The sequence below is a fragment of the Plecotus auritus genome, assembly GCF_963455305.1.
Source record: "Plecotus auritus genome assembly, chromosome: 8".
In the NCBI taxonomy this organism is placed as follows: Eukaryota; Metazoa; Chordata; class Mammalia; order Chiroptera; family Vespertilionidae; genus Plecotus; species Plecotus auritus.
In genome coordinates this window covers 123,476,039-123,503,312 of record NC_137782.1, presented here as the reverse complement: position 1 = coordinate 123,503,312, position 27,274 = coordinate 123,476,039, and the positions used below count along the sequence as shown (strand labels likewise).

The 27,274-nt window shown below is 42.7% G+C and overlaps 1 protein-coding gene across 4 annotated transcripts in view; it reads left to right on the top strand.

The window, feature by feature from the left end:
• The window catches only part of CTNNA2 (catenin alpha 2), a 1,121,468-nt gene that overhangs the window by 826,528 nt on the left and 267,666 nt on the right, over positions 1–27,274 (top strand). For all 4 annotated transcript variants that reach the window (XM_080682951.1, XM_080682952.1, XM_080682954.1 and 1 more), the window contains exon 8: positions 25,815–25,895. In XM_080682951.1, coding sequence (XP_080539077.1) covers positions 25,815–25,895 — 81 coding nt within the window. The remainder of the gene's footprint in view (positions 1–25,814; positions 25,896–27,274) is intronic.

Here is a 27,274-nt window from a genome sequence, read left to right as displayed (position 1 = left end):
GTTCGTCACTACTGGAGCCAATTAAGCAGAGACAGGGTTGAATCATATATGAGCGTTTATTCCAGTAATGCTGGCAGTATGGTAGAGCAGCAGGTTATCCACAAAAATCTTCTCTCTCTCTTCCCATAAGCAGCTGCTTATATTGGGTAGAAGGGCAAAGATTACGTGGGAAAGTAAGAGTGACAGTCATGGGAAAGTAGGCATGGTATCATGGTTATAGGCAATAGGGCTGGAGGTTGCAAAGGGCAAGGGCGGGTCCCTCCGGGACTAGATTGTTTCAGCCATGAGGTTGTAAATTTTTCCATAATGATAGGCAATCCTCAGGACAGGAGGGTGGGCTGCATTCTGATGTTAGCTTCCATGTCCCAGGGCATACAACTCCCAGCCAGGTTAGAATGTGCTTTCTTTAATCAGAACAGAACCATCAAGGTTATCAGAGCATGATTAACAATTCTTGTAATTGTAGCTACTCCCCAGTATTCGATTTCTGACCCTCACAGAAGTGTTGGTGGATCCCCATAAAGTTGGATCAGTCTTTCTAAAAATGCCTCTTTAAGTCCATTTCATTGTGTCTTCCATCTTCCTCCAGTATTCCTGGTGGTGTGTGTCAAATCCTTCAGTTATATTGTATGGAAAATAAAGAAGTGGAGAATCCCTTCACTGTCACATTGACCTGACCTTCCGTTGTGTGCACTGCTGGTGATTTGGAGAGTAGACAGGTTTTGAACCTTCAGCTGACTAGAGTTAAAAAAAAATTAAACTGAGTAAATTTGATGGGTTTTATTAAGCAATTTATGAATCAGGCAGCAGCCCATCCAGCAAGTAGAAGGGTGCTCTGAGGGGTTGTACAAAATGAAAGTTATTTTTGTAGGAGAAAGAGTGGGGCAGGGGAGCTATTAACAAAGAAAGGAACTGATTTTTTTTTTGGGGGGGCGGGGGGCTAGACATCTTTTAGGGGCAGAGAACAGGTATGGGTTTTATCATGCAAATTTCCTCTTCTTTCAATTGTTGAAGATGTTGAGGGGGGGGGGTGTGAGGGTGGGGAGTGGGATTGGGAATGGAGAGAGCCCCAAGTGATAGATTACCTCATTGGTTTTGACCAGAAAATTCCAGATTGGTGATTAACATGTTTCTGGGAAAGGTTGAAAAAGCAATTAGATTGGATATTAAATCTAGGTTTGATATCATGGGCTTTTAGCATGAGTGATACTGTTTTGGGTTTATGGGTTTTTCTTTAACACTAGTCTTATGAATGTAGACAGATTTCTTATGGCCTCTGGACCGCCATTATACATCAGTTAAAAGGAGCTAAAAATACCTTGTTTTAGGGTTATTGTGGAGGTGGGAGATTATGTAAGTGACTTGGACTGTAGCAGATACACATTTAATAGTAGCACTTATTATCGTAAGATTTTAAAAACTTTATTAGATTTTCTTTGTCAGCAACTGCACTATGACCAATATCTGGATGCAAATTGAAAAAATCAGTTGAGCATTCAGCTGTTTATAAATTGCTGTATGCTTGGTAAGAACCAGCATTATGATTAACTGGACTTTGTCATTTTTATATTTCACTTGGGAATAGTGTGTAAAAAGTTTTAGGATGTTGTAATGATACAGTGTTTTAAAAAGAGATAAATATTCAGAACTAACCAGCTCTTTCACCTAATAGGGATCATATCCTATTATTCTCTGAGAGTTTCTTCATCATTCAATTGAGTAGATATGGAAAATTGTAGCCTCTCTTCTATTGTGCTCCCTAGAGTTACTGGGCTGAAGGGGTCTGTTTTCCTGCGTGCATCAAAGCCCAAGAAACACGAACAGGAATTTTCAGCCAAGAAAATCAGGATTTATTAAGGAGATGGTGCCATGCCTGTAGTCACAGGTAGCTAATGTTTAAAGACCTGGGTCCCCATTGGTGCCTAGGGGATGGGTTATAGAGGGAAAAAAACATTAATCATGGTGACTAAGGGAGTTAGGGTCATGGTCAGAGTTAAGGTATCTACTAATTGGTCAGTGAGAGAGTAGGGAGTAGTTAATCATTGCATCTGGTCCTGATGTCAGCCGTAGTGTCACCTTATCTGGTTTTGCAGGGATGTGAAACTAGACAATGAATGGGTCCTGGCTGCCTGTCGTTACCTGAGCCAATTAATCAGAGATAGGTTTGACTCTTATATGAGCGTTTTATTTTCCAATATTGCTGGCAACGTGGGAGAGCAGCAGGCCATCCACAAAAAAATCTGCTCTACCCCTCCACCCCTCATAAGCTAGCTGCTTACTAGTATATTGGGTAGATTACATGGGGAAGTAGGCAAAAGGAAGAGATGGGAATGATGGTTACAGGTTACAGGTAATGAGGGCTGGGGGTTCCAACGGGGGCGCTTGAGGGGCGTGTCTCCGGTACAGTTGTTAGTATTTCCATGATGATAGGCAGTTCTCAGATAAGAAGAATGGGGGCAGGTTTTGCCCCAGCAAGGCCTGCAATATGTGGGTTCTTGACTTCATGCAGGAAAAAATTTAAGACATGAGTCCACATGATTTTGACATTATGTTTATTAAAGCTGGGGACAGTGAAACAAAGGAAGGGTGTAAGATAGAAGAGGCAAGATCACAGCAATGGGAGTGAGCCTAGGTGAAGCTGCCATGGCCCTTTAGAAAGAAAGTCATAAGGCAGAAGAAGTGAGCCTCACAAGGCTGTGTGGACTCAGGAAACAAGTTACAGAGGCAAAAGGAGGGCTCTTGGAGACCGGTTCAGGGGTTACCCCAGGACTGCGGCTGCCCTTTGCTCCCCTGGTTGCAAGTCTCATGGAACATTTAGAGCTTAGGAGAAAGAAAGCAAAGATACATGCCTGAGGAAAGAAGTGTGTGTGTGTGGTGGTGGAGGTGCGGGCATGCTCAAGGGAGCTTGCACACTGGGTGCTTTGTCTTAAAGGTTTTTAATCTGTTTCTAAAGGTGGGAATAGTAGGGGAGGTCTCAATCAGAATATTTCTCAGCTTTCCAGGTGTGCCCTTTGATATGCTGATGCATCCTATAGACTGCAGGGGTCCTCAAACTTTTTAAACAGGGGGCCAGTCCACTGTCCCTCAGACAGTTGGAGGACCGGACTATAGTTTTAAAAAAAAACTATGAACAAATTCCTTTGCGCACTGCGGGCCCGGGACGAGTCGGCTGCTAAGCAGGACAGGCAGCGGCACCCGGCGGGCCGTATAAATGTCCTCGGCGGGCCGCATGTGGCCTGCGGGCCATAGTTTGAGGACCCCTGTGAGGGATCAGGGTCATTCTCTGGTCAGTTTCACCTTCAAAGAAGGTCACCAGAAAGAGACCAGGCCCAAGGCAGGTCTGCTCCAACAAGGTCTAGAATGTGTAAACCATTTATTTGCTCTTAAGTGTCCTTGGTTAGGGAAGAGAAGACCTCTGATTTATTAGCTGGCTGTAAATTGCTCAGCTGTCTGGTTAGCTATCTGTCTCAGTTTCCCTATTCCACTTGCCAAGGTATTTTCCTAGGTTCTTAGTAACCTACGTCAATAACTTGGAAACCCACTTTCCCAAATAAATGCATGCAGAATTCATTTCTAAAGACTTGACACATTCATAGAAAGCCATATTCCCGTGGGCAGATATCACACAATATCAATTTAGAGTTTGATTGAACTGCAGGGGCCATAGCAGTGCTGTAGGCTGTTTTGGGGATATGTTTGCATTTAAATCTTGAATGCCCAGATTTTGTCTCCATGATCTTTACCATTTGAACCTTTTGTATCTGCAAATAGAGATTATAAATACTACCAAAGTCACAGGTTTTTCTGAGGATTAAATGAAATAATGCATAGAAAAATACTTCCTAAACTATGAAATGTTGTACATATTTGAGTTAGAATTATTTTAAATTATTAGTAGTAATAGGATGCCTTTAGAGGATAGGAGTTGTCTTGCACAGTAATGCTAATCCCCAACACATAATCTTCTTTCTATAAATTTTCACATAAATGTGCTACAATTGGAGAATTCACTATACATAGATTCTACTTTTTTAACCATTTTGTTTAGATTTAGAAAGCAGGCTAATTTGGGTGTAAAAAGTAAACCTAAACAGAAGACTATTGAAAGTATATGTTAGCTTGATGGTCTATTTTAGGCATGGATTTGGTCTTAAGACACATAATACAGAGAATTTTGGAGATGTCAGATTCTCCTTCTGTGTCACCAAACTCCAAAGTTAGTGGCATATTCCAAATTTCATTTATTCTCCTTAACAGTCTGTTTTGAATTTGTGACTATATGATAGGTTTGACTGATTTAGGGTGTGTGTGTGTTGGGGTTAGATATAGATATAGATATATAGATATAGATATTGTTGTAATTAAACTAGTTATTAGTAACAGGAGCAAAAGGAAGGCCAAATGTTAAAGGCATGTCATTTGGGCAGCTTTGCCAGGAAGTTGCAGCTTTATACTCCCCTGGAGCAACCAGTCCGTTTCTGGAAGATAGCTGGGGGAAGGGACTGGACAGGGGGCAGATAGGTACATGCTCAGTAAAGTGGGGGTGACTAGCAGAGGTGCTTTTTGTCAGTCACACCTGGGAACAGATTCATTGGCCAGAATAGGCATGGCCACTGCAAGGGTGCGAAATTTGGGATATTTAGTTCCCTGAACAAAGGATCTGTGCTCTTGTACTCTTGTCCTCTTGGTTTCTCTTATGCTTTTGGTATGCTTGGCTCATGGCTCACACTTAGCTCCTCTGCAGTTGCTCATCTGGCCCACACCATGGACTAATGGACTGCAACTAGCCTGATGCTGAACTGGCTGCAATATGGAACTGGACACTGGACACTGGCTTTACTTTTAGCTCTATTGAATCTCCAGCTACACTTCTTCTAGGATTGGACTAAGGGAAATGGGACTTTGGAACCCTGTGATGTAATTCCATGCAAATAAAAATCACCCATACTCCTGTGCGAGTCTCAGAAAATCCTTTTTCTCTAGATATCGTAAGGACTCCACCCCCAGTACTCAGCGGGAAAAGGGATACCTCAACTTCCCTGATAACATATAATCTCAACTCTGGAATGGGGAATGAAGGTAGACGAGGTGGCAAAATATTATGATAGTTCCCCTCTAAAAAGGGCTGTGTGTTTTGTGGGAATGGGAGAGTCTTTTATATTTCACTTTATTTAAATGAGTATTATTCAAAGTCTTTAACAAATATATATTATCTTGTAATTAATAAAAACTACCTGTAAATATATTGAGAATAATAGATTTATAATAAGGTTAAGTCAAAGCTGACCTATTGATAACTCAGTCAGAAGACTCTGGTATGTTACCATGTCCAAGGATGAGTTATAACTGGTAAAAATGATAATGTAGAAATTATCTAGTTCTAGCAACTTGCTTTACAGATAAGAAAGCTGGGCTCTAATACAGTTCAGTGACTTGCCTGTTCTCAGAGAAAGCCAAAGAAGCAAAATGGGAAATAAAATGCAGATATTCTGGCTTTTCACTATACTTCATGGACTTTTACTTGTGTGTATTAGAAAGCAAAAGTCACTGGCCACATTATTAACTAGAGGCCCAGTGCATGAAAATCCATGCACTGGATGGGGGTCCCTCAGCCCTGCCTGCCCCCTCTCACAGTCCGGGAGCCCTCATGGGTGGGAAGTGACCTGGTCATTAGGGGAAGGCGATGCCTCCATCATACCTCTGCTACTGCCACTGCCTATAGTGCAAGCCCTGGCCGGCCTTAGTTACCTGAGCCTTGGGCGGCCCTGGGTGGCTGGGCAGCCACCATCCAAGGCTTGCCTGCACCTGGGGCTGGCCCTGGACAGCTGGGGGGCTGAGGGCGGGTCTGGCTGCACCATGCGCCTGCCACTGCCAGCACCCCTCCCACCCCCGGCTAGGCTGAATGGACTGTGGGACTCCGGTGGGGCTGAGGGGACTGGGTGCCACCATCTTGTGGCTATGGGTGCCACCATCTTTGTCACGGTGTGACAGTCAATTTGCATATCCCCTCTTTATTAGATAGGATTGCTAGTGATTGTCCCAAATGTGGCCAATTCTGATTTAGCAGTCACCAGTGGTCATTAATCAGCAAATATGTATCAAATGCCAATTGAAAAGCAGGTAGAATAAGGCATTAATGAAACAAAGATAACAATGACATTCTAGGAATGTGCACAGCACAGACACATGAACCTGCCATGATTGGATGAGAAAAACCATAATAGAAGGATGGACAAAGTGTGGTGCAAGCACACACAGGAAGGAACAAATAGTGTCTGAGGAAACCAGGGTTTCTTTAAAGAGGAGATGACATTTTAATAAGATCTCCATGAGGTAGGTATAAAATTATAGGGTCTAACACAGTGGTCAATGTCATTGAACAAAATGTTGGAGGGAATTATAGACATTGCTAATGAGTCCAGAGACATGAGGGTTTAGTCTGTGGAGAAGTAGTGACTAACACATGGTAAGGTTGTGTTGGGGAATAGGAGATAAATTGAGGTCAAATTGACTAGGACCTTCTTAGACATGATCTTGCAAATGTTAGGTTGGCATTAGAAGATTTTAGGAAGGTGAACGAATTAATATATGTTTTATTAAAGATATCAATCAAGTAATGGGTTGGGTTCTCACCAGCAATTCTGATGACATAAAATAGCTGGCCTAATAATTCTTCAGCTTGAAACTTAATTAGACGAATAATAAGGTGATCATAAAATGTGTCATCCAAATTGGGGCACTTTTAAGAGTGAAGAGAGGCAGTTTGATTAATTATGCTGTGACAATGGAAGCAAATTGGAAGGTATCTTCATGCCACCTATGAAGCAAAATCATACAGATGTGAGGATTGGTTCTGTGGATGGCAATTAGTTGGCAGGTAGGTGTTTGGGAACTCTGAAGACCAGGCCAATCCATGGACTCATGAATATCGGACGATGCTATGGGACCTCAGACCTTTCCAGTAGAACCTCTGCTCATTGCTTTAAGCCAATTTCCAATTTAAATTCTTTCAATGACACATTTCCCGTGTCTCAACCTCCTATGTAAGCCCCATATTTAGAGAAGGTTCTGTTTGTTTGTTTTTAAATCTGTGAGCTGCTTTGGCCCTCCTGTAGCAAAAGTTTCTCTCTCTAAAAATTTTTTTCATTCCTAAAGAATTAGCCAGACTTAAGTTTAGAACCCAGGTTAGATCCTAGATCCATACCTCTGTTAATGTAAAAACATTCAAACCTGTAAAGAATATTTGTAAGTCTATTTGAGCCAAACTGTGGACAATTGCTGGGAAGAAGTATCTCAATGGATTGGGATAATGCTCCAGAGAATGGCTTCTTTTCATCTATTTTTCTAATTGCAATCAAAGGAGGGGATGTGGGTGGGTTACATGAAATCCATTGGTAATAGATTAGAGAGGGGGGACCCCTGGGATTGGATAAAAAGTAAAATGATAGACACATACTTAGGTGGGTGCAGGATAGTTAACAGTCAACAGTTAACATGATAACAATAACAAGGGATTTGTGGTATTTGTCCTGGTGCCCAGGCACATTAAGTTGTGCCCCAAGGGCTCCAGAAAAAGGGAAGTTACAAGTTACCCAGACATTTCAAGAATATGTTATCATAGATGAAAAAAGCCAGATAGGCTCAGTTAAGGTAAAGGCTGACCTTGTCAGTGAAGATACCTGCCTAGGACGTAACTACCCACCACAACTGCTTTTAGTTAAAGTGTAATTTCAGACCATCCTTTGTGGTTGTTTTAGGTCTCTAAGTTTGCAAGACCACCATGCAGGCCTTTCCTGAGCTTGTCAGGTTAGCATGTGGCTCCTTTCGTCCACAACTCACTGAATAGGGAACAAGCTTACTTGTCTTGATACACACCTGTGAAGTGTATAGTGCTTTTGTAAGGATTAAATAAGCAATCAAAGTCTAGTGTTTAAAATATAGTAGACACCAATTAAGTAGCTATTGTGTGTCCTTATTTTATCTCTTTGTTGAGGTGGATTTTTTTTGTTTTGTTTTAACCACCACCCCTAAGTTTACTTACTTCTCTTCTTGTGCACTCTGTCTATGTCACAGCGCTTATCTTACTGCATTATAATTGCTTTTTAAATTATCTTTCTCATTCATCAGGCAAATGGTTCTCAAGTGGAGGCAATTTTGCCCCTGTCCCCAAGGTACATTTAGCAATGTCTAGAGATATTTCTGGTTGTCCTGACTGAGGGAAGGGGTGCTACTGACATCTAGTTGGTAGAGGCCAGGGACGCTGCTGAATGTCCCAGAATGCATAGAGCAGCCCTCCAAAGAATCATTTGGTCCAACATATCAATAGTTGATATGGCTTAGGGGAGGAAGCCATGCTTTAGACTAAACTCTATGCAGGTAGTGACTGTTGTTACCAAGAAACTCCAGGGTGGGCTCAGGCTGTCTGTCACTGTGTCCAGTAATGAAGGCAGGGTTGAATCACATAAGGCATTTATTGAGAAGGCCAGCCAACCAAGAAGATAAGGTGCTTACAAGCATTCAAATCCTGTCTTCCAGCAAAATGCAGGGGACAGGATTATAAAGGGGAATGGGCTGAGGTGAGGCTGGAACGGAATGCAGCCATGTGCAGCCCTGGCGGTCCGCAGACCTCAGCTATTGTCCTTAGTCATCAGGCGGTAGGATGATGTTTTGACTCCTGGTGGGTGGGTCTGACCCTGCTTATCCGTTCTGCTTGCTGGATTCACAGCTGAGCCTCCTCATCAATCGCTTGGCACAGACCTTGAAAAGGAAACTTAAGAAAAACTTACCCCCTACTCCCATAAGTATATGTGTTCTACGATTTAAAATAATTTTATTATTTTTTCAGATTAATTATCAGGTGGTCTATCTATCAGATTATAAGTCCCCCTATCCCTGTGACTGTTTCCTGTGTCCCTAGCACCTAGCACTGTGGTCCTCACGTGACTCTCAATATTAATTGGTGGAGTGAATGAATCAGGACCAAAAGTTTAGCCTTGACCTAGCCTCACATGGATTTTGTCACTCCCTGTAGTCAACATGTGGGTTTCTGCTGCTGAGTCTCAAGTACACACCCAACCCCTACATGGAGGTTTCCTCTCCTACTTTTCTGCTCTGTCTAGAGATCAACTTTCTATTTCCCCAAATGACAACAATTTTGTGTCACTGCTTCACTGAGAACCTACTTGCCAGCTACTGGATTTAGTGAACCACACACACTGATGACTAATACCATGAAGTTTACAGTCTAATAGGAAAGGCAGATGAAACACCACTAAGCAAATTACCTACTTAAGGTCTTTCTCTATTGTATTAGTATTTTAACAGGGACCTTCTAAAGTCATTATAAGTGAACTAGAGGCCTGGTGCATGAAATTCGTGCATGGGGGTGGTGGTGTCCCTCAGCCCGGCCTGAACCCTCTCCAATCTGGGACCCCCTCGAGGGATGTCCGACTGCTGGATTAGGCCTGATCCACAGCGATCAGGCCTAAACCAGCAGTCATACATCCTTCTAGCAATCCAGGACTGCTGGCTCCTAACCGCTCACCTGCTTGCCTGCCTGATCGCCCCTAACCACTCTGCCTGCCGGCCTGATTGCCCCCAAATGCACCCCCTTCCAGCCTGATCACCCCTAACTGCCCCCCCACTGCCTGATCACTTCCAACTGACCCCCCCTGATGGCCTGCTCACCCCCAATCCCCACCCCCCCCCCCCCCCCACCGTCCTGATTGCCCCTAACCGCCTCTGCCTCAGCCCCGCTATTATGGCTTTGTCCGGAAGGAAGTCCAGAAGGTCTCCCAGTAGGTCTCCTGGTCTAATTAGCATATTACCCTTTTGTTAGTATAGATTAAAAAGAATTCACTAATGCTGATTTCTAGACTTTGCCTGTGCATGGAAGGCATACTTAGAGAAGTGGTGTGTCTCTGGAGGCCTTCAGGTACGGAGGTGTGTGTAAGCCTGAGCAGCTACCTTACTGGCTCCCCATCAGCGTGGGGTAGACACACAGGCTGGTGGCATCTGGCTTGCCCATTCAGCAAGTCCATTCCTTCCTTTACATGCCAACGAAGGGAGACTGAAATAGAACCCACTCGTGCTACTTGGGGGATCCCCCTCTTCCCGGCAATTAGTTATAGGTGCTCAGTTTGATTAGAATCATCAGAGAAGTGCATTCACTACTGATTTTAGACCCCTGCCTGGGGGTGAGAAGGAGGAAGGCGTGCCCAGCATTTGCTCCCGTTCCCTACTTGCATAAGAAACCTCGGTGGCCAGAGTTTGAATTCTTCACCACTTTATTGGTGCAGTGTCAGGGTCCATGTCTGGTTTCCCTTTTTGATTTGCCTTACATTTGAATTGTGTCATAAATGGACTTTAAACTGATGAAAATTTCATGAATGCTAAATGCCACTCAGATATTAAAAGATTTTCAAATGGCAAATCTTGGAAAACTCAGATTCAGCCTATAAAATAATATATTCTCCTTAGACATTCAATCACCCCATCTAACATCATTCATGGTTCAGATGCTGGGCACTGTGCCTCTCCTGAAGAAGTTTACTGTCGAGAGAGAAAAAAAATCAGGGTAAGCCCTGGCTGATGTTCTCAGTGGTTAGAGCATTGGCCCACACACCCAAGAGGTTTGGGGTCACTCCCTGTCCACAACTGGGACATATTGAAGAGACAACCAATCAATGTGTCTCACATCCATGATGTTTCCTTCTCTCTCTCTTTCCCTCCCTCTCCTCCCCCTCTCCCACTTCCACTTTCTCCTTGAAAAGCAATGGAAAAAAATATCCTCAGGTGAGGATTAACAAAAAAAGAAAATAAGTGTAAGAATTCTGTTTATTGGATACCATTTGCATGCTAGACTCGTAGATAGACATTTGGCACACATTATCTCACCACAATCTTGAGTTAGGCATTATTTTCACTATTTTATATGTGAGGACTGCGACTTAGTGAGTTTAGGTGAATTGGCAAGTGTTACACAGCTAGAAAGTATCAAGTCAAGATTAACTTAATACTGTTTGTGTAGATGATGTCATAAATTCTTTGAAGGAAGGGAGGACTTGGGAGAGGGCATAAAGAAAGATGGGGGTGGGTTGTGGCCTATTGATTACATTTGCATTTGCATTTCACATAAGAGTAAGATAACACTGATTTCTTTATCAAAGCAATCCTCTCCTCCTCCCTCCTTAAGTCTTAGTGTCACAGGTCCTTGGGAGACTAAGGTGCCCCTGGGAGCTGGCACTGTGCATTTCCTTGGCTGCACATGGCCAAATCAATAGTTATGGATGCACATAAACAGACAAGTACTGGATTCTGGAAGGACTTAGATTTGAAGATTCATTGCCTTCAGTGTTCTATGGTCCACTCATCCAAGGAAGCTTGGCAGTAACATTCTTTGACTCCCACTATCCTCTGGGAGTGACAGTTATCCCATCGCTAACCACAAGGCTTTATTGTGTACAAAGGAAACTCCTTTCAGGGGCATTGTACCTGATACAGGGAGATCTGGTCTTCTCTCACAAAGCTTACCTTCTACTAGTGCAGAGAGTACCCACACAGTTAAATATAATGGTATTTATATTTGCAGTACACACTCACACACACACAGAATCACATACACCTCCATTCAAATGCAAAACATGAGTACAACATGTTTATTTAGCTCAACTGTGTTATATATGCATTTGACAGACGCATCACTAAACAATTTGGGGGTTACTGCTAACCTGTGCCAATCATTTTTTGTTGTTTTGTGTTTTTTACAATCAGTTTAAAAAATCCAGTTTTTCATAGGTTGATTAAAAAAATTGAATCAACATTGGTTCATTCAGTTCAATTTACTCTAAGTGAACAGAGAAAATTCAGGCAACAACCTATAGCCCTACTCCTGCCTTTTTCGTCAGAGCATGGAAGTCAGGGGGCAGCTACAGGCAGCCACATGCCTTCCTCTGAGGGATGTGGGATGAGACTTGTGTCAGCTTGCCCAAAGAAGGCTGTGCAGAGGTTTGGATCGGGGTGATGCTGTGGCCTGACACAGAAGACGATGCTACTTGCTATAGCCGTTGAGAAAAGGGAGAATTCTGTGTGGACTGGGGGGTCAGGAAGAGGTGGGGCTTGATCTGGGCAGTAGAGATGTTTCAGGAGAGGAAGGCATAAAGGAGATTATTATGGGGAGCTCAGAAACTCTTCACTGAGGCCTGGAACTTAATTACAAGGGAGCAGAGAGGTTGGAACAATAGGAAGGGGAATTTGGGAGTACATTTTCAGAAAATATTGGGAAATTGGCAGAGTTTACCAGCAGCTCTGAAATTCTGCCTGATCAGGATCCTTGTTCTTTGTGTGTGTGGTGGGGGAGATCTTGCCAAATCTTAATTCACTCAAAAGGTCTTACGTTCTCCATGGTTTAGGAAGAACAAGAATCTACTTTATTTCTATATCCATCACATCTGGCTGACCTTATTTTGATGCCTTTATATTAATGTGACAATGATAGGCGAGAACCCTGGGAAACCGTTGAAACTTTCTTTTTCTTTGTGCGGGGCCTTTCTATGAAACGATGCAGTGGCTGTTCCTGTTCCCTATTGCGTTGGTTTCTGAGGCAGTGCTACTTTTCTCTACTAATTAAGTGGTTTGGTTCAGAAACTTTGTTTTTGAGATAGAGTGACTAATTCATCGGAATTAAGCAGAACTGCCTGAATTGTGGATGTTTGATCCTATTTTAAGCTAACTACCAGGAAATCCTTGCAAAATTCATTGTTCTCAAACCAGGCTAATAATCGAATTTAATGGAAATCTAAAAATGCAGACCCCTGGGCCATAGTTGGAAAGACTTCGATAAATCAAATGATTAGTCAGGTTGGGACCCACTGAACTGCCCCTGTATTTTCACAACTTGAAAATGATTATTAAAAAATGAAGATTTTTAATCACCATAATAAGTATCGTGATTATCAGAGGGAAAAGGGAGTGAGGGAGGCAGAAGAGGGTAAAGGGGAAATGAATGGTGATGGAAGGAAACTTGATTTGGGGTGATGAGCACACAATACAATCTACAGATGATGTATTATAGAACTGTACCCCTGGGGGTGGGCTAGAAGGGGTCAATGGAGGGGGGAGGAGGGAACATCTGTAATACTTTCAACAATAAAGATTAAAAAAAAAAGACTTGTATACCTGAAACCTATATAATTTTATTAGCCAGTATCACCCCAATAAATTCAATATTTTTTTAAAATAGATTTTTATTAATTTCAGAAAGGAAAGGAGAGGGAGAGATAGAAACATCAATGATGAGAGAGAATCATTGATTGGCTGCCTTCTGCATGGCCCCTACTGGGAGTCAAGCCCACTACTCGGGCATGTGCCCTTGACCAGAATCGAACCCAGGACCCTTCAGTCTGCAGGCCAAAGCCAGCTAGGGCAATATATATATATATATATATATATATATATATATATATATATATATATATATATATTAATGAAGATTTCCAGCCTACTCCAGAGCCACTGAATGGAATCTCTGAGTGGAGGGGGACCAGGAAGCTGCATATGTAATAACTGTCTCACGTTGAGAGGTTCTAGTTCAGGATTACTGACCTCAGACTCTCCTATCTACCTCCTCATTTCTAGCCACCATTTATCACCATTTAACCAGCAACCTGCTAGGCATTCAATTCACCTAAAAGTTGACATTGGCATCCTGTCACTACAGAGATGTGTCTTTGAGAACAAGATGCTGCTTTCTGGCTTTGTGAATAGACAGGGATGAGCAATTGAGATACACTCCCAGCTATACACCCAACACACCCAAGGGCTCTGAAGAGCCCACAATGGAGAATTAAGTCACACCTAAAACATTCTCCCAATGTTAGCTACTCACCCTCTTTGACTTATAGCCGAGGACTTGCATCATCATGAGGATCCAGTGACGTGGGAGATGTGCACCCAACTTGAAGATATATAAAATGCTAGCATTATAATCTATGCATTTTATTGGGAATTTGTTTCCTGCAGGTGGTCTGTAGAGAACATGGTGCAATTTTTATTTTATTTTATATTTTTAAATATATTTTTTATTGATTTCAGAGAGGAAGGGAGGGGAGAGAGATAGAAACATCAATGATAAGAGGGAATCATCAACCGGTCACCTCCTGCATGCCCCACACTGGGGATGGAGCCCACAACCCAGGCATGTGCCTTGACTGGGAACCGTGATCTCCTGGTTCCTAGGTCAATGCTCAATCACTGAACCACGCCAGCCAGGCAATGGTGCACTTTTTAAAATTCCATGCAGACCTAGCAAACTTGCAGGAGCAGCCCAGCACAGGCAGGAAAAATATTTCCGTGTCTGGCTGGACGTGATGCACATTCTCAACTCTCCCCCCTTCACAGACACAGTGTACGCTACAGAGAGCAAAGTATAATTTTAAGAACCTTGTAATTCTTTACAAATTAACACAGCAGATGGTGTTTATGGGAGTCACATAGTGAGGACTATTTGGGACGATGTGAGACATGTGTTCCGGGGTTTCGGCCTGCTTTCTACTTAGTTTAGTTTTTAACTGCCGTGCTACAAAAATGCTACTTGCCTCATAAAGTTTTCACTGGAGCCAAGTGTGAGCAAATGCCCAAGAGTTGGTGGCCAAGCATTCTCAGTATGAAGGGCTTTGAGGGGGTGGAGCCCCGACTCACCTGAACCCAAGGAGGGCCTGCCTCCTCCTGGTCAGGTGGTGGTGGCCTCCTGGGAAGCTCCATTCTGGAAAATAAAAGACAACACAAAGGTGCTGAGAAAGAAATCAGCAACTCTAGATTGGGGCTTGCTAGTTCGCAAATAGTTAAAATATTTATTTCGTTATTTTGACTGTCCAGCTAATTAAAAACAAAAGATCATTTTCTCTTCCTTTCCTCCCAGTGATGAGACTGAGTGGGACCAGGACCTGGGTAGTTGCTCTCCAGACAGTGCTGGTCTTTAGAGGGGAGCAGGAGAGGAGGGATAAGGTGCCAAGGTGCAGATTGGCGATGGTGATGCTGGGAAGGCAGGGGGAGGTGATCCTCAGAGGTGTGGCAGAGACCAAGAGGGGTCCAGCTGATTTGGGCAGGAAGAAAAGCCTTGGTTCTGAAAAATACAAGGAATTCTTTTTAGGGGTCCCCCAACATGCAGGAAGTTCCTGGTACTCCTAAACTGTCTATTTCCTCTTCCCATTGTCACCCAGAAATGTCTTCATTTTCCTTTGCTGTATGGGTGGTGACCAGAAAGGCCCTAAGGTATTCCCAGGATGGCATGCCTCTTTTTTCCCCTCGTTTTAAAAATTTTTTTATAGATTTCCAAGAGGAAGGGAGAGAGAGATAGAAGCATCAATGATGAGAAAGAATAATTGATTGGCTGCCTCCTGCACTCCCTACACTGGGTATCAAGCTCGGGCGTGTGCCCTGACAGGGAATTGAACCGTGACCTGGTTCATAGATCAAGCTCAACCACTGAGCCATGCTGACTGGGCTGGCCTGCCTCTTTGCCCCAGACAGGGTTCTGCCCATATATTAGAAGTTCTATTTCACTAAACTCATTCCCTTTTAATGGCTAGAGTCCTCAGGCTTATCTACTCCCACCTCTCACTATTTTGAGAGAAGGATTTGATAAAGTCATTTACTAATTTTATATTTCTTCTCCCAAGTGTGTATACATTTTAGTCCTCTACAGCAAGCTTGTCAAACTCGCGGCCAGTGAGCTGCATGCCATCCGGCCCGCTGGCCGCAAGTTTGACATGCTTCCTCTACAGGCAATCAGAAGCTTTGATTTACATCTTTTTCTGGCTTAGGAGATATTTTGAACAGGGAAGGATGGGAATAAGGTAGAAAGAAGGTAGGCAACAGTTTTACTCTACCATTGGCAATGATACAATGACCCTTCAACTCCACCTCTATACAAGTAGCCGCCCCACAAAGATCCATATCATGACATCTGGCAAACAACCAGAATACAAATTGCACCATTCATTCATATACAATACATACTTTTATGCACAACATATCTATACATAGTTCTAGTTTGCTTAGTACCAATTCATTGCAAGAAACCATGCAAGAAACTTCAATTTTAAGAAAATATATAGTTGGGCTGGCGCTATTTTGGGGCTCAGCCCATCTGGTTTTCCAGATGACCTAATCAATTTATAATCCTTTACAAAAAAAAAAAAAAAAAAAAAAAAAAAAAAAGCCTGGCTGGCGTGGCTCAGTGGTTGAGTGTCAGCCTATGAACAGGAGGTCACTGTTCAATTCCTAGTCAAGGCACATGCTGGGGTTTCAGGTTCAGTTCCCTAGTAGGGGCTGTGCAGGAGGCAGCTGATCAATGATTCTCTCTCATCAGCGATATTTCTATCTCTTTCTCCCTTTCTGAAATCGCCTTTAAAAAAATAAAAGAAAATATATAGTTGGCTGACAACTTCCTATCTGCTGTGGACTGATATGTCCCTCCAGAATTTATATATTGAATCCTTACACTCCCCTTCCCTGTGATGGTATTTGGAGAGGGGGGCCTTTGTGAGATAATTAGGCTTAAATGAGCTATTAGAATGGGGATTTTACAATAGGCTCCATGCCCTTGAATGAAGAAACACCAGAGAGCTTGCTTGCTCTCTTTCCACTATGTGAGGGCATAGAGTGAAAGCAGCTGTCTCTGAGCCAGGAAGAGAGCTCTCACCACAAACCCAAACTGCTGGACCTTGATCTTAGACTTCCAACCTCCAGAATTGTGAGAAAATAAATATCTGTTGTTTAAGCCACCCAATCTATGGTATTTTGTTAAGACAACCCAAGCTGACTAACACACTGTCCTGAAGCTCCTGTACTTCTAATAGGGAAGGAGGGACATAGAGTCATGATAAATTTCTCAACAGTACAGGATCATAATGATGCATCTTATATATTTGTACTAGAGGCCCAGTGCATGAAATTCGTGCATGGGGCAGGAGGTGTATCCCTCAGCCGAGCCTGCACCCTCTCCAATCTGGGGCATCCCTCTCACAATCCAGGACTGCTGGCTCCCAACCGCTCGCCGGCCTGCCTGCCTGATTGCCCCTAACTGCTTCTGCCTGCTAGCCTGATCACCCCCTAACCCAGCCCTGGGCAAACTATGGCCCGCGGGCCGGATCCGGCCCGTTCGGCTGTTCTATCCAGCCCGTGGAGCTGAAAGAGCAGAGGGTTCTCTTGCTCTCCCCTCCGCTCCTTCACCAGCAGCAGTGTTAACATGCAATGTCGGGAAACACGGCAGCAGCTCCTTCTTCTGAGTGATATAAATCCGCCCATTCAGTAGAAGGAACAACCTCTCAATCTTCCAGAGGCTCCTTGTAATGCCTGTGGACGCGTCCCCCGACATCACCCTGGGAATGCGTAGACACGTTATCATGGTGATGTAGGGAGACATGCCCTTGGAGAGCACAGTATCAGAGCATTAGCTAAAAAGGAGACCAACAACACTGTTCCCACTGAAGTTGAGGTTTTAAAGACCGAAAACCTTTCAACCCAGTCTACATTGCCATCTACATCTACGTCCCGGGCATAATTTGGAAGTTGCACTAAAGAAAATGTTTAATTTACTGTTTACACATTTTGTTCTTTTCTATTTGTTTTAGTTTTAAATTATTTTATTATATTTAAGTTTAATTTGAAAGGCTTTTGTACCTTTCCTTTGTTAGGCAATTTTATTTTGCCTTTGCCATCTTCAATATAAGGTATGTTATTGTGCTATGATTCCTCCATTTTTTGAAGTTTCAAATTATAATAATTAGTGTTTACATTCTTCTTGTTAAAATGTTTGAAATGAATAAAACTATTGAAATAAAAAAAAAAAAGACCGTACCCTTTTATGTAATGATGTTTACTTTGAATTTATATTAGTTCACACAAACACTCCATCCATGCTTTTGTTCCAGCCCTCCAGTCCAGTTTAAGAACCCATTGTGGCCCTCGAGTCAAAAAGTTTGCCCACCCCTGCCCTAACCACTTCCCTGTCAGCCTGATCGACGCCTAACTGCTCCCCTGATGTCCCAATTGCCTCTAACTGCCCTCCCCTGCCAGCCTTGTCACCCCTAACTGCCCTCCCCTGCTGACCTGGTCAGCCCTAACTGTCCTCCACTGCAGGCCCAGTCACCCCTAACTGCCCTCCCCTGCCATCCTGGTCACCCCCAACTGCCCTCCCCTGCAGGCTTGGTTCCCCCCAACTGCCTCCCCTGCAGGCCTGGTCCCCCCCAACTGCCCTCCCCTGCAAGCCTTATCTCCCCTGCTGGCCATCTTGTGGTGGCCATCTTGTGTCCACATGGGGGTGGCCATCTTGTGTGTTGGAAGGTCAATTTGCATATTACCTCCTTATTATATAAGATTTTAGCTTTATAGTGTGACATCTGAAATCCAATTAGCAATGCAAGAGATTTGCATGATATAATTGTTAGCTGAGTGGAGATTGCTTATAAAACACCAAATAAATTATATCAATAGCTTTAGAAGCTCAGAGGAGGAAGGGTCATTGTGAACTAGGAGGGCAGGCCCCTGACATATGGGTAGAAGGCCAAGACTTGGGATCCCCACACAGACCGTCTTTCCATAAACTAAGGCAACCCTCTTCCTGAGAGTTTTCTGATTTCTGTGAACTCTCAGCAATGCGGACCCAGTTACTGATCTCTTTTTGAGATGGTGAAAAATGCCAGACTCTAGGGATGTTCTAGGTGCTGATAGCTTTAACTGTAACTCAGTGGTTTGGGGAATAGGCACTTAGAAATGGAGTGGATGTTAAAAATTAATTGAAATTTAAATAATTTATTCAGTATGGGTATATATATGTTTGTGTGTGTGTAGAAAATCAATGGAAATTTGCACTTCACCTTGCCTACTTTCATCCCAACTGTAAAGATAAAGTAACTTCCTTTTTAGCAGTTTGCTCAGTTCATGGTCTTCCGCAGACTTTGAAGGAATGTGTGGTTAATTAACCCTGGCTTTTAGCAATCACCCAAGGCTGGGAGCTGTGAGAGCGGGACTTTGATAAAAACCATCGTGTACACAGGGCTGCCTGACAGATAATCACTGAGGACTACACCTGTGTTGATAAAATAAATCAAGGAACAAGAATTATAGCACTGCACAGGTGCCAACCACTTCCTATGGCTTTGATCAGCAAATTGTGAAGTGGGTGAAGTTTATTTTTAGGATCACACATTTTCCAAATTATTAATTACTTTCATCCCCACTTCCTATACCCAGGTGCCTACTAGGACCATCCATCCTTCTATCCATAAATAGAATACATCCTAGGGACCATTTGATTAACGTGCTCAAGGCTAGTGACCAATAGGATGTAGGGAAGAAATATTAGGATTTAGAGCTTGGGTAATAAATAGTTCGTTCTGGGAAACCCCTGTGGGTAAGACAAAAGCCTGAGATCCCAGAGAATGTTCGGGCTGTGTCCATGGGGACCTTCCTGGGGTTTTCTCTCTCTACCAGGCTGCCTTCAGAGTATGTTAGTCAAGTATTTAAAGTCTCTGATTTAGTCAGGCAATCCAACATGAACAAACATAAGGGAATATATTAACTCAAGACACTAGAAAATCCACTGATAGATACTTGTGACTTTAGGTTCAATTGGATTCAGGAGCCAGTGTGTTTCACTCATTGATTTAATAAAATTTATTGAATGCTATCATGTGCCCGGCTCAGCTCCAGTCTCTATAAAGATAAGCAAAACAAAGACTGTATCCTCATGGAGCTTTATTTTACAAGTTAGTATGTAATGGAAATATGAACCAAATTGATTTGACTCCAAAAGTTGACTTCCCTTCTGCTCTTCCCTAACTCCTCCCCCCGCCCCTCTCCAAAAGAAAAGTGCTTTTCTTTTTATGGCATATATTTTCATAAGTATCTCAAGGTTTATCTACTGCCAGTTTATCAATCCCAGTAGGGGGAAATTATGCCTCCTCTCCAATAATTTCACCTACAAACCTATAGCCAAATCTCATTGGTTTGGATGTTATCATAAGTTTATCCCTTAACCAGAAACCCTTGGTTGAGTAAGAAGGAAAAATTGGAGGATTTACTTAAGAGAACACATATTTCTGGGAAAAGGAAAACACATAGTGACATACCTGAAGTCCCTGAGTCAGTCCTTTGCTCATGGCCCAGTGAGTGTACTGACATTGCTATGCTGATAGGTAGGGTCTGGGACTGTCACCAATAACCTCTTCCTGTTATTTTTTCCTATATTTTGATAATTCTTTCCTTCAGCATTGACGAGTTTTGGCAGAGAAGTGTCAGTATATATTTTGCCTGGACACTTTGTCATCATTTTTTCCCTTTCTACATTTTCCCCTCATCCCAGGGTCCAGAAAAGCTGGGTTGTGAGGTGGTCCAAGTATCCTGATCATGGATTTGATTTGTGGCCACTGCTAAACTTCATCCATTCTAAAGAGATATTGCCAATTTCTTTTCCAAGAGAAATGTCCACAGCTAGAGAAAAGGAAATATTTAGGAAGGTCCACATTCTCAGACTGTGATTTACTCATAATATAAAGGTATTATGAAATGTTCAAGGTTCTATAAACAGTGGTGCTATATATAATAAGACTATGGTTTCTATATGCACCCAAATGTGATAGGGGGACTGCTGGATCAATAGATGATTTTTCTCCTTCTTTCTGTTGTCTAAATAATGGTTTGATCGACAGGAAAATGTGTTAGCGAGAGAGTGCATAGAACATTATTACTTTCTGCCATTCTGATTATTTTTTAAAATATATATATTTTTTGATTTCAGAGAGGAAGGGAGAGGGGAGAGTTAGAAACATCAATGATGAGAGAGAATCATTGATCAGCTGCCTCCTACATGTCCCCTATTGGGGTACTGAGCCTGCAACCTGGGCATGTGTCCTTGACCTGACTGGAATCGAACCCAGGACCCTTCATCCATAGGCCAGTGCTCTATCCACTGAGCCAAACCAGCTAGGACTGCTGTTCTGATGATTTTGACTTCTCCTTTTAAATAACAACAGTTTGAAGACTGGGCATTTGATTAGCTTTTACAGCTTCAATACATTAGTTCCAGCCATGCAATATTTTGAAGATTTCTCATACATTCAGTCAAGTTTGCAGGTACCTTGGAGGAGAAAGGAGAAGAGTGAGAGACACCTGCCTTCTTACAGCCCTTTCACATATGTTGATATTGTGCCCTGGAACTAACATGAAGCCTCGCATCTGATGGAAGCACTGAGATGCTAGGTGTATATCCCCAGGGCCTCCGTGAATGACCACTCGTAATGAGTTATGTGTTTAGGGTGGTGAGGAGCTGAGATGGGGAATGACCTTTGAAGAAATACTCAGTCAATTTCAGAAATTTAAAGTTTAATAGTCCTTACTCTTTTGTTCTATAAATTAGGGAGTTGGTATCCATTGTGCAATATTCAGCCTTCATTTTCAGTATTTCAGAAGGGGTGATGGATATTAATATAGTAAAAAATATATAGAAAAATAAGGAAAAGGAAGCTCCTTATCCAAAGCAGGAGGGCTTTTATTTTACAGAGGCAAAGGGACTTTGGACTCTCAGAGAGAAGGCAGGAAGGGTGGGGGTGTGGGAAGAGATCAACCAAAGAACTTGCATGCATATATGCATTGCCCATGGACACAGACAATAGGGTGTTGAATGCCTGGGGTGGGGGCGTGGCGAGCTCGAAGAGGATAATGGGGGGAAAAAGGGACATATGTAATACTTTCAACATTAAATATTTAATTAAAAAAAAAAAGAGGCAAAGGGTAGTATTACAAAAAAGTGTTGAACCAAAAACAAACAAAAAGGTGTTGAACTAAAAGAGAGTGTTTTTTCCTGAAGACTAATTGTGAAAATTATTATTTCCATTCATGGCCTCAATCCTTTTATGTAGGATTAAACTGAAACTACGCAAGTTTACTGCATAGCATCTGATTACTCTGACGATTGGACTTGAATGTAGAGCAAGAGGATGGGAGAATGAAGGATCCCCTGTAAAACTCCAGATCAGGAAATTCATTCCTCACATCAACGCGAGCTGTGGATCTACCCAAAGTGTGTTTCGTACAATAGTGCTCAAAGGCTAAAACAGATGCAGTTTAATAAACACACCCCTCCCCAGCACAGCAGATGGCAACTAGGAAGCCGCCTGAAGCAGTGTGAGGGAGTGCTCTCGCTCTCGCTCTTCTTTTTTTTTTAAAAAAAAATAACAATATTTATTAAATGGCATTCTCTATTGCAGACTCATTCTCTGCAGGAAAAGATATAGAAGGCAAGAGGGGAGCAAGTCCGAGAAAGGCCACTAGGTCTGTGGAAAGAATGTGACAAAGGGAATATACCTAAAACTGAGATTGTTTTTATTTATTATTATTATTATTTTAAATATTTTTATTGATTTCAGAGAGGAAGGGAGGAGAGAGAGATAGAAACATCAATGATGGGAGCGAATCATTGATGGGCTGCCTCCTGCACGCCTCCTACTGGGAATGGAGCCTTCAACCCCAGCATGTGCCCTAAATAGGAATTGAACTATGATCTCCTGGTTCACAGGTGAATTCCTAACCACTGAGCCACAATGGCTGGGCTTTTTTTTTTTTTTTTTTTTAATAGCCTTTGAAAAGAAATTCATGGCACTATTAAATCACAAAACCCTAGAATTTTAGAGGTGAAGGATGGTTCAGACATGGAATGGGAATAGCTCTGGACTGGGAGGAGTCTGGAGACCCTGGTCAGACACTCATTAGCGAGGTGGTCGGAATCAATGACTTCACCTCTCTGGGCCTTCGAGTGGAATGAAGGGGCGGGGAAGGAGAGCAAACTAATATCGAGTTAACTCTCCCAGAGTTAGGTACTGTGCTAACGGTGACAGATCCTAGCTCTTTTAATGTTCACAATCATCCCCAAAGCAAGCATTGATCCACGTTTTAGAGATGAGAAACCCCGACTGCCTGCCAGTTCCCAGCACTCTGGCAGTGCCCCGAGAGCGCCCCTGCAGTAAGGGAAGTGTGGTTGTGTGTCCCTGATGGTTTCTCAGGCCCCCACATTTCTTTGTTTCATAACTCATCCTGGCCCCTCAATTCCACTGATGATAAGTCTGGAGTCTAGTGAAGTCGCTAGGTCACCAAGGTCGTTCCTGGCAGAGTGGTTACCGCTGGTTTTATTTCCTTCTGTTCAGCAAAGGCAGGGAGTAGGTGGCTGGCTGACAGAAAACCAAACTGTTGTTTTATGATTAGGTGACCATGTCACAGTGAAGACTTAGGTCACCTCTCGCTTCAGTTTGCTAAACTGTTTTGAGTTTGCAGAGCTTGGAGGGCCAGGGAGGGAGAGCTGGGTGAGGCTTCTTTTTGGTTCCCTGGAACCAGCATTTGCTAAAGATAATCAAATCCTCAGTTCCTTAACAACTGTGTCCCAGAACCCATGTACAAGACATTCAACCCGAGTTTCTGTCCTTCTTTAAACTCTTAGAAGTATCTATTTAGTTGTCTATTGAAAACGAACTGCCCCCATCATTTCTGCCTTGAAGAGAAATAACGTTTTCTTTTAAAATTCTGGTTTCTGGCAAGGTTTTCATACATGGTTTGCCTGAGTGGAGAAAGCAGAAGTCCAGGTGATCCAAAAATAGTTTCTATGTCGTTGCCAAATCAATTGTTTCATTTTTCCCCACTGCAGAAATACTTTCCTAATTGCCCTGAATATTGTTAATGCCTTTTGTTGTTTCCAGCACATTGACAACATGATTGATTGTCCTGCTAGCCTGGTGAGGAAGACAGGGCATATATTACATTATCCACAGTACTTACGAGAAAACTCAGACATAAAAAATGGGCATATTGTTAGTCCAAGATCACAGAGCCTAATAATGGAGGCTGACACTAGGAGGCAAGACTCCTCTCTCTCTCTCTCTCTCTCTCTCTCTCTCTCTCTCTCTCTCTCTCTCTCTCTCTCTGTCTCTTTCTCAGTCATTGGCTTTCTGTCCAGTTTAAGCTGATAATTTAAAATTATTTCCACATGTAAATGTCACAGAGCACAGGAAAGTATAGCAGGGTGCCTTGCTGGACCCCATTTGCTGTGTAAATCTGAGCATTGGGGAACTCCTACCATCATTCCTGCACATATGCACATATACGTTATTTAAAAAAAATAGAGCTGACAAAGAGCCAGGGAATTCACGATTTCAACAAGTGGCCCAAATTTCCTAAGTTTGAATCCTCGCTTTACCATTTCCCCAGCCTCTCTAAACAGTAAGAAAAAAAATATTGCACCCAAGTTATCCACATTATTTAAAAAATTGTCTTCAGCCAAAGACTTGGGAGCTGGAGAAAACAGGACTGCAAATATGACACCAACAGAATCCTGACAATACAGTGACATGGGATGCTAATGTCACCAGAGATCCTCTGAGCTGACAGATCAGAGTATAGTTGGCACTAATGACACTGTAAAGAAGTTCTTATAAAAGTAGTTTGTCTCAACAACTAGTCAAACTGATCCCTTCGCATCATGGAGAAAGGCTGCCCATCCCACTCACCATCCTCTTAGAACCCACCTTTCTTATTTCTTGTCTTGATGTTTTCCTTTGCTACCATAGCCTCCCTCTTTCCTATTATTTATTATTATTACTAGAGGCCCAGCGCACGATATTGCATGAGACCCAGACCTGACTTGCTGGTGGAACCCAGACTGACTCCCGCCCCCTATTTGGGTGGGGGTCTGCGATCATGGGCCGGCTGGCCAGGGGAAGGGGCTGCGGGCCTATGGTGGTGGGGCGGGCTGATGGGGTCGCAGCTGGTGGTGGGGGGGAGGAAGGGGGCATTTGGCTGGCAGGCCTGGCTCTGGATCGGGGTGGGAGAGTCCGATCAGGGGCAGGGGGGAGGGGCCATGAGGTTGGCCACTGGCCCCACCCCCTGATCAGGCCTGTTCCTGGCCACAGTGGGTGTCATAGCGACTGGTTGTTGCTAGGTCATTATGGCCGAGAGGTGCTCCATGCACCTCCTGGTGACTGGTCATTTGGTCGTTTTGATCATGACACTTTTATTATTATGATTATTAATTCATTGATTTTAGAGAGAGAGAGGAAGGGAGAAAGAGAAACATTGATTTGTTGTTTCATTTATTTATGCATTCATTGGTTGATTCTTATATGTGCCATGACAGGAGATCAGACCCTAAACCTTGGCGTTTCTGGACGATGCTCTAACCAATTGAGCTACCCGCCAGGGTTCCTCTTTCCTATTTAAATCTTACCCAGGATTTAAACTCTAACTAAATTTTCCCGCCTCTCTGTGAGATTAACTTGACTTCCCAAAAGCAACATCTCCCTTTTCTGAGCAACTCATTTAGCCCTTCGGAGTGTTCATCTTTGCACAGTCCTCAGTGTTGTTAGTTTCATGTTCTGGTTCACTCCACTTTAGTTTTTAACATCTCAATCTTATCTTCTAGTCAGAAGAAGTGTGCTTACATAATAGCACAAAATATTAGTATTTTAAGGCAAAAACAAAACATCCTTGTTGTGTTTACTTAATCGCTAACCATCTGGAGAAGGGAAGAAAACATAGATTTGCATGGAGGTGAATATTAACATATGTGTAACTATCCTGGGAATGTATTGATTTTCATTCATATTTCAGAGAAAACAAAGTTGAGAGACTAAATCTATTAGCTGTATATTGAAAATTATTATAACACTGCTCAGATTCCACAACTCAACTGTGTTTCTAAAAATTTTCAATCCTTAATGTCACTAACGTTGAATTTTCTAAATCAGAAATTATTTTTCTTTTCTTAATAGACTGGAAGGAAGGAGAAAGGAGATCCTCTAAACATTGCAATTGATAAGATGACCAAGAAAACAAGAGATCTAAGGAGACAGGTACTATTTTTTGTTTGTTTTTATTTTAAGTGCATGGTACTCACTCAGTGGTGCTTTCCAAGATTGTCCTTTTTTTTTTTTTTTCAGGCTGCCTTTTTATACTTCAGGTTGCTATTCTTTGTAACATCTACAAATACACAGGCACACTTCATCAACAATGTAGCGTCTGCTGAGCAGACAGATGTGACAGCTGCAAGGGGTGTGATGATGAAAACCACCTCTGAGCAGGTAGCCTATTCACTGCCCAGACCCAATCTTCCAGGTGGAGAGACCTGATGAATTCACTACTTTCTACATCTGGTTTTCAGTTTTTTCAGATCCAAGTATGCAAAGAACTGGTCGCTGATTTCTGCTTGTTCTTGCTTAAACTTGAAGGCATTCAGTGAATAAATAAGAACCCTAATGGTTTAGTGAGAAATACAACTCTTAATCTGATGGACTAATTAAGGTCTCTGACCCAGTGTGCTCCCTTGGGGACATAAATCTATGTCAGATGCTCGTTTGGAAAGCAGGGAACCATAGCAAGGAATGTCATTTGGACGGTGTAAATGGCTAATAGAATCATTCATCAGATGGGTACATTTTTTCTTTTTGTTTGCTTGTGTGTGTGTGTTTATTTGGAGGTAGCCCCTGGTCAGGGCTTCTTTTTATGTCGACAGTACTATATGGACACTGGTAAAATTTGTCCTGCAACCTCTATATGATACATTTCCATGGTGACCTTCACTTTCTTTGGTAGCGCTCTTTCTCTAGAAGCTATACCAGACATTGTTACTAGAAAATCCAGCCTGATTTATGCCTGAGAGCCAGCCTGTCTCCTACCTGTAGCTTTTGCATATGGCCAGCTCCTTCATGAAGTGTTGATGGTGTTAGTCAACTAGAGCCAAGCACTGCCCTCCACTTTCGGCAGCTGGAGAGGCTGGACTGGCAGGGCTGCATCTAACACTCTGTCAAGTACAAACAAGATTAGCCTGGGCAAGAATGGCCAAGGAGCATTTTAGAAATGCTTGGAATGGGAAGAAGACACCACTTCTGATTATTGCTGGGGAACTGCTGGGCTGTCCTTGGGATAACACACACTTGAATAATGACCTTTAAAAGATATCCCAATTAGTTCTGCGATATGCAGACTCCAGGTTGACTGCCCAAATAACAAGTCCTTTTGGGAAAATAATTTTCTTATTTTACCTTGAAATAAGGGAGAATAAAACATTTTTCTCTTAGGCACTGGTAAATACTACCAAATACACACATGGCCAGACCTGCCTCTCCTTGTCCTCTTAGACCTTCTCTCTATAAAAATCCCCCATCTGATATGAACTGATATGGGTAATAGGAATTGGAACTGTGGTTAATGGGAAATATTGAATCAGTTGTGT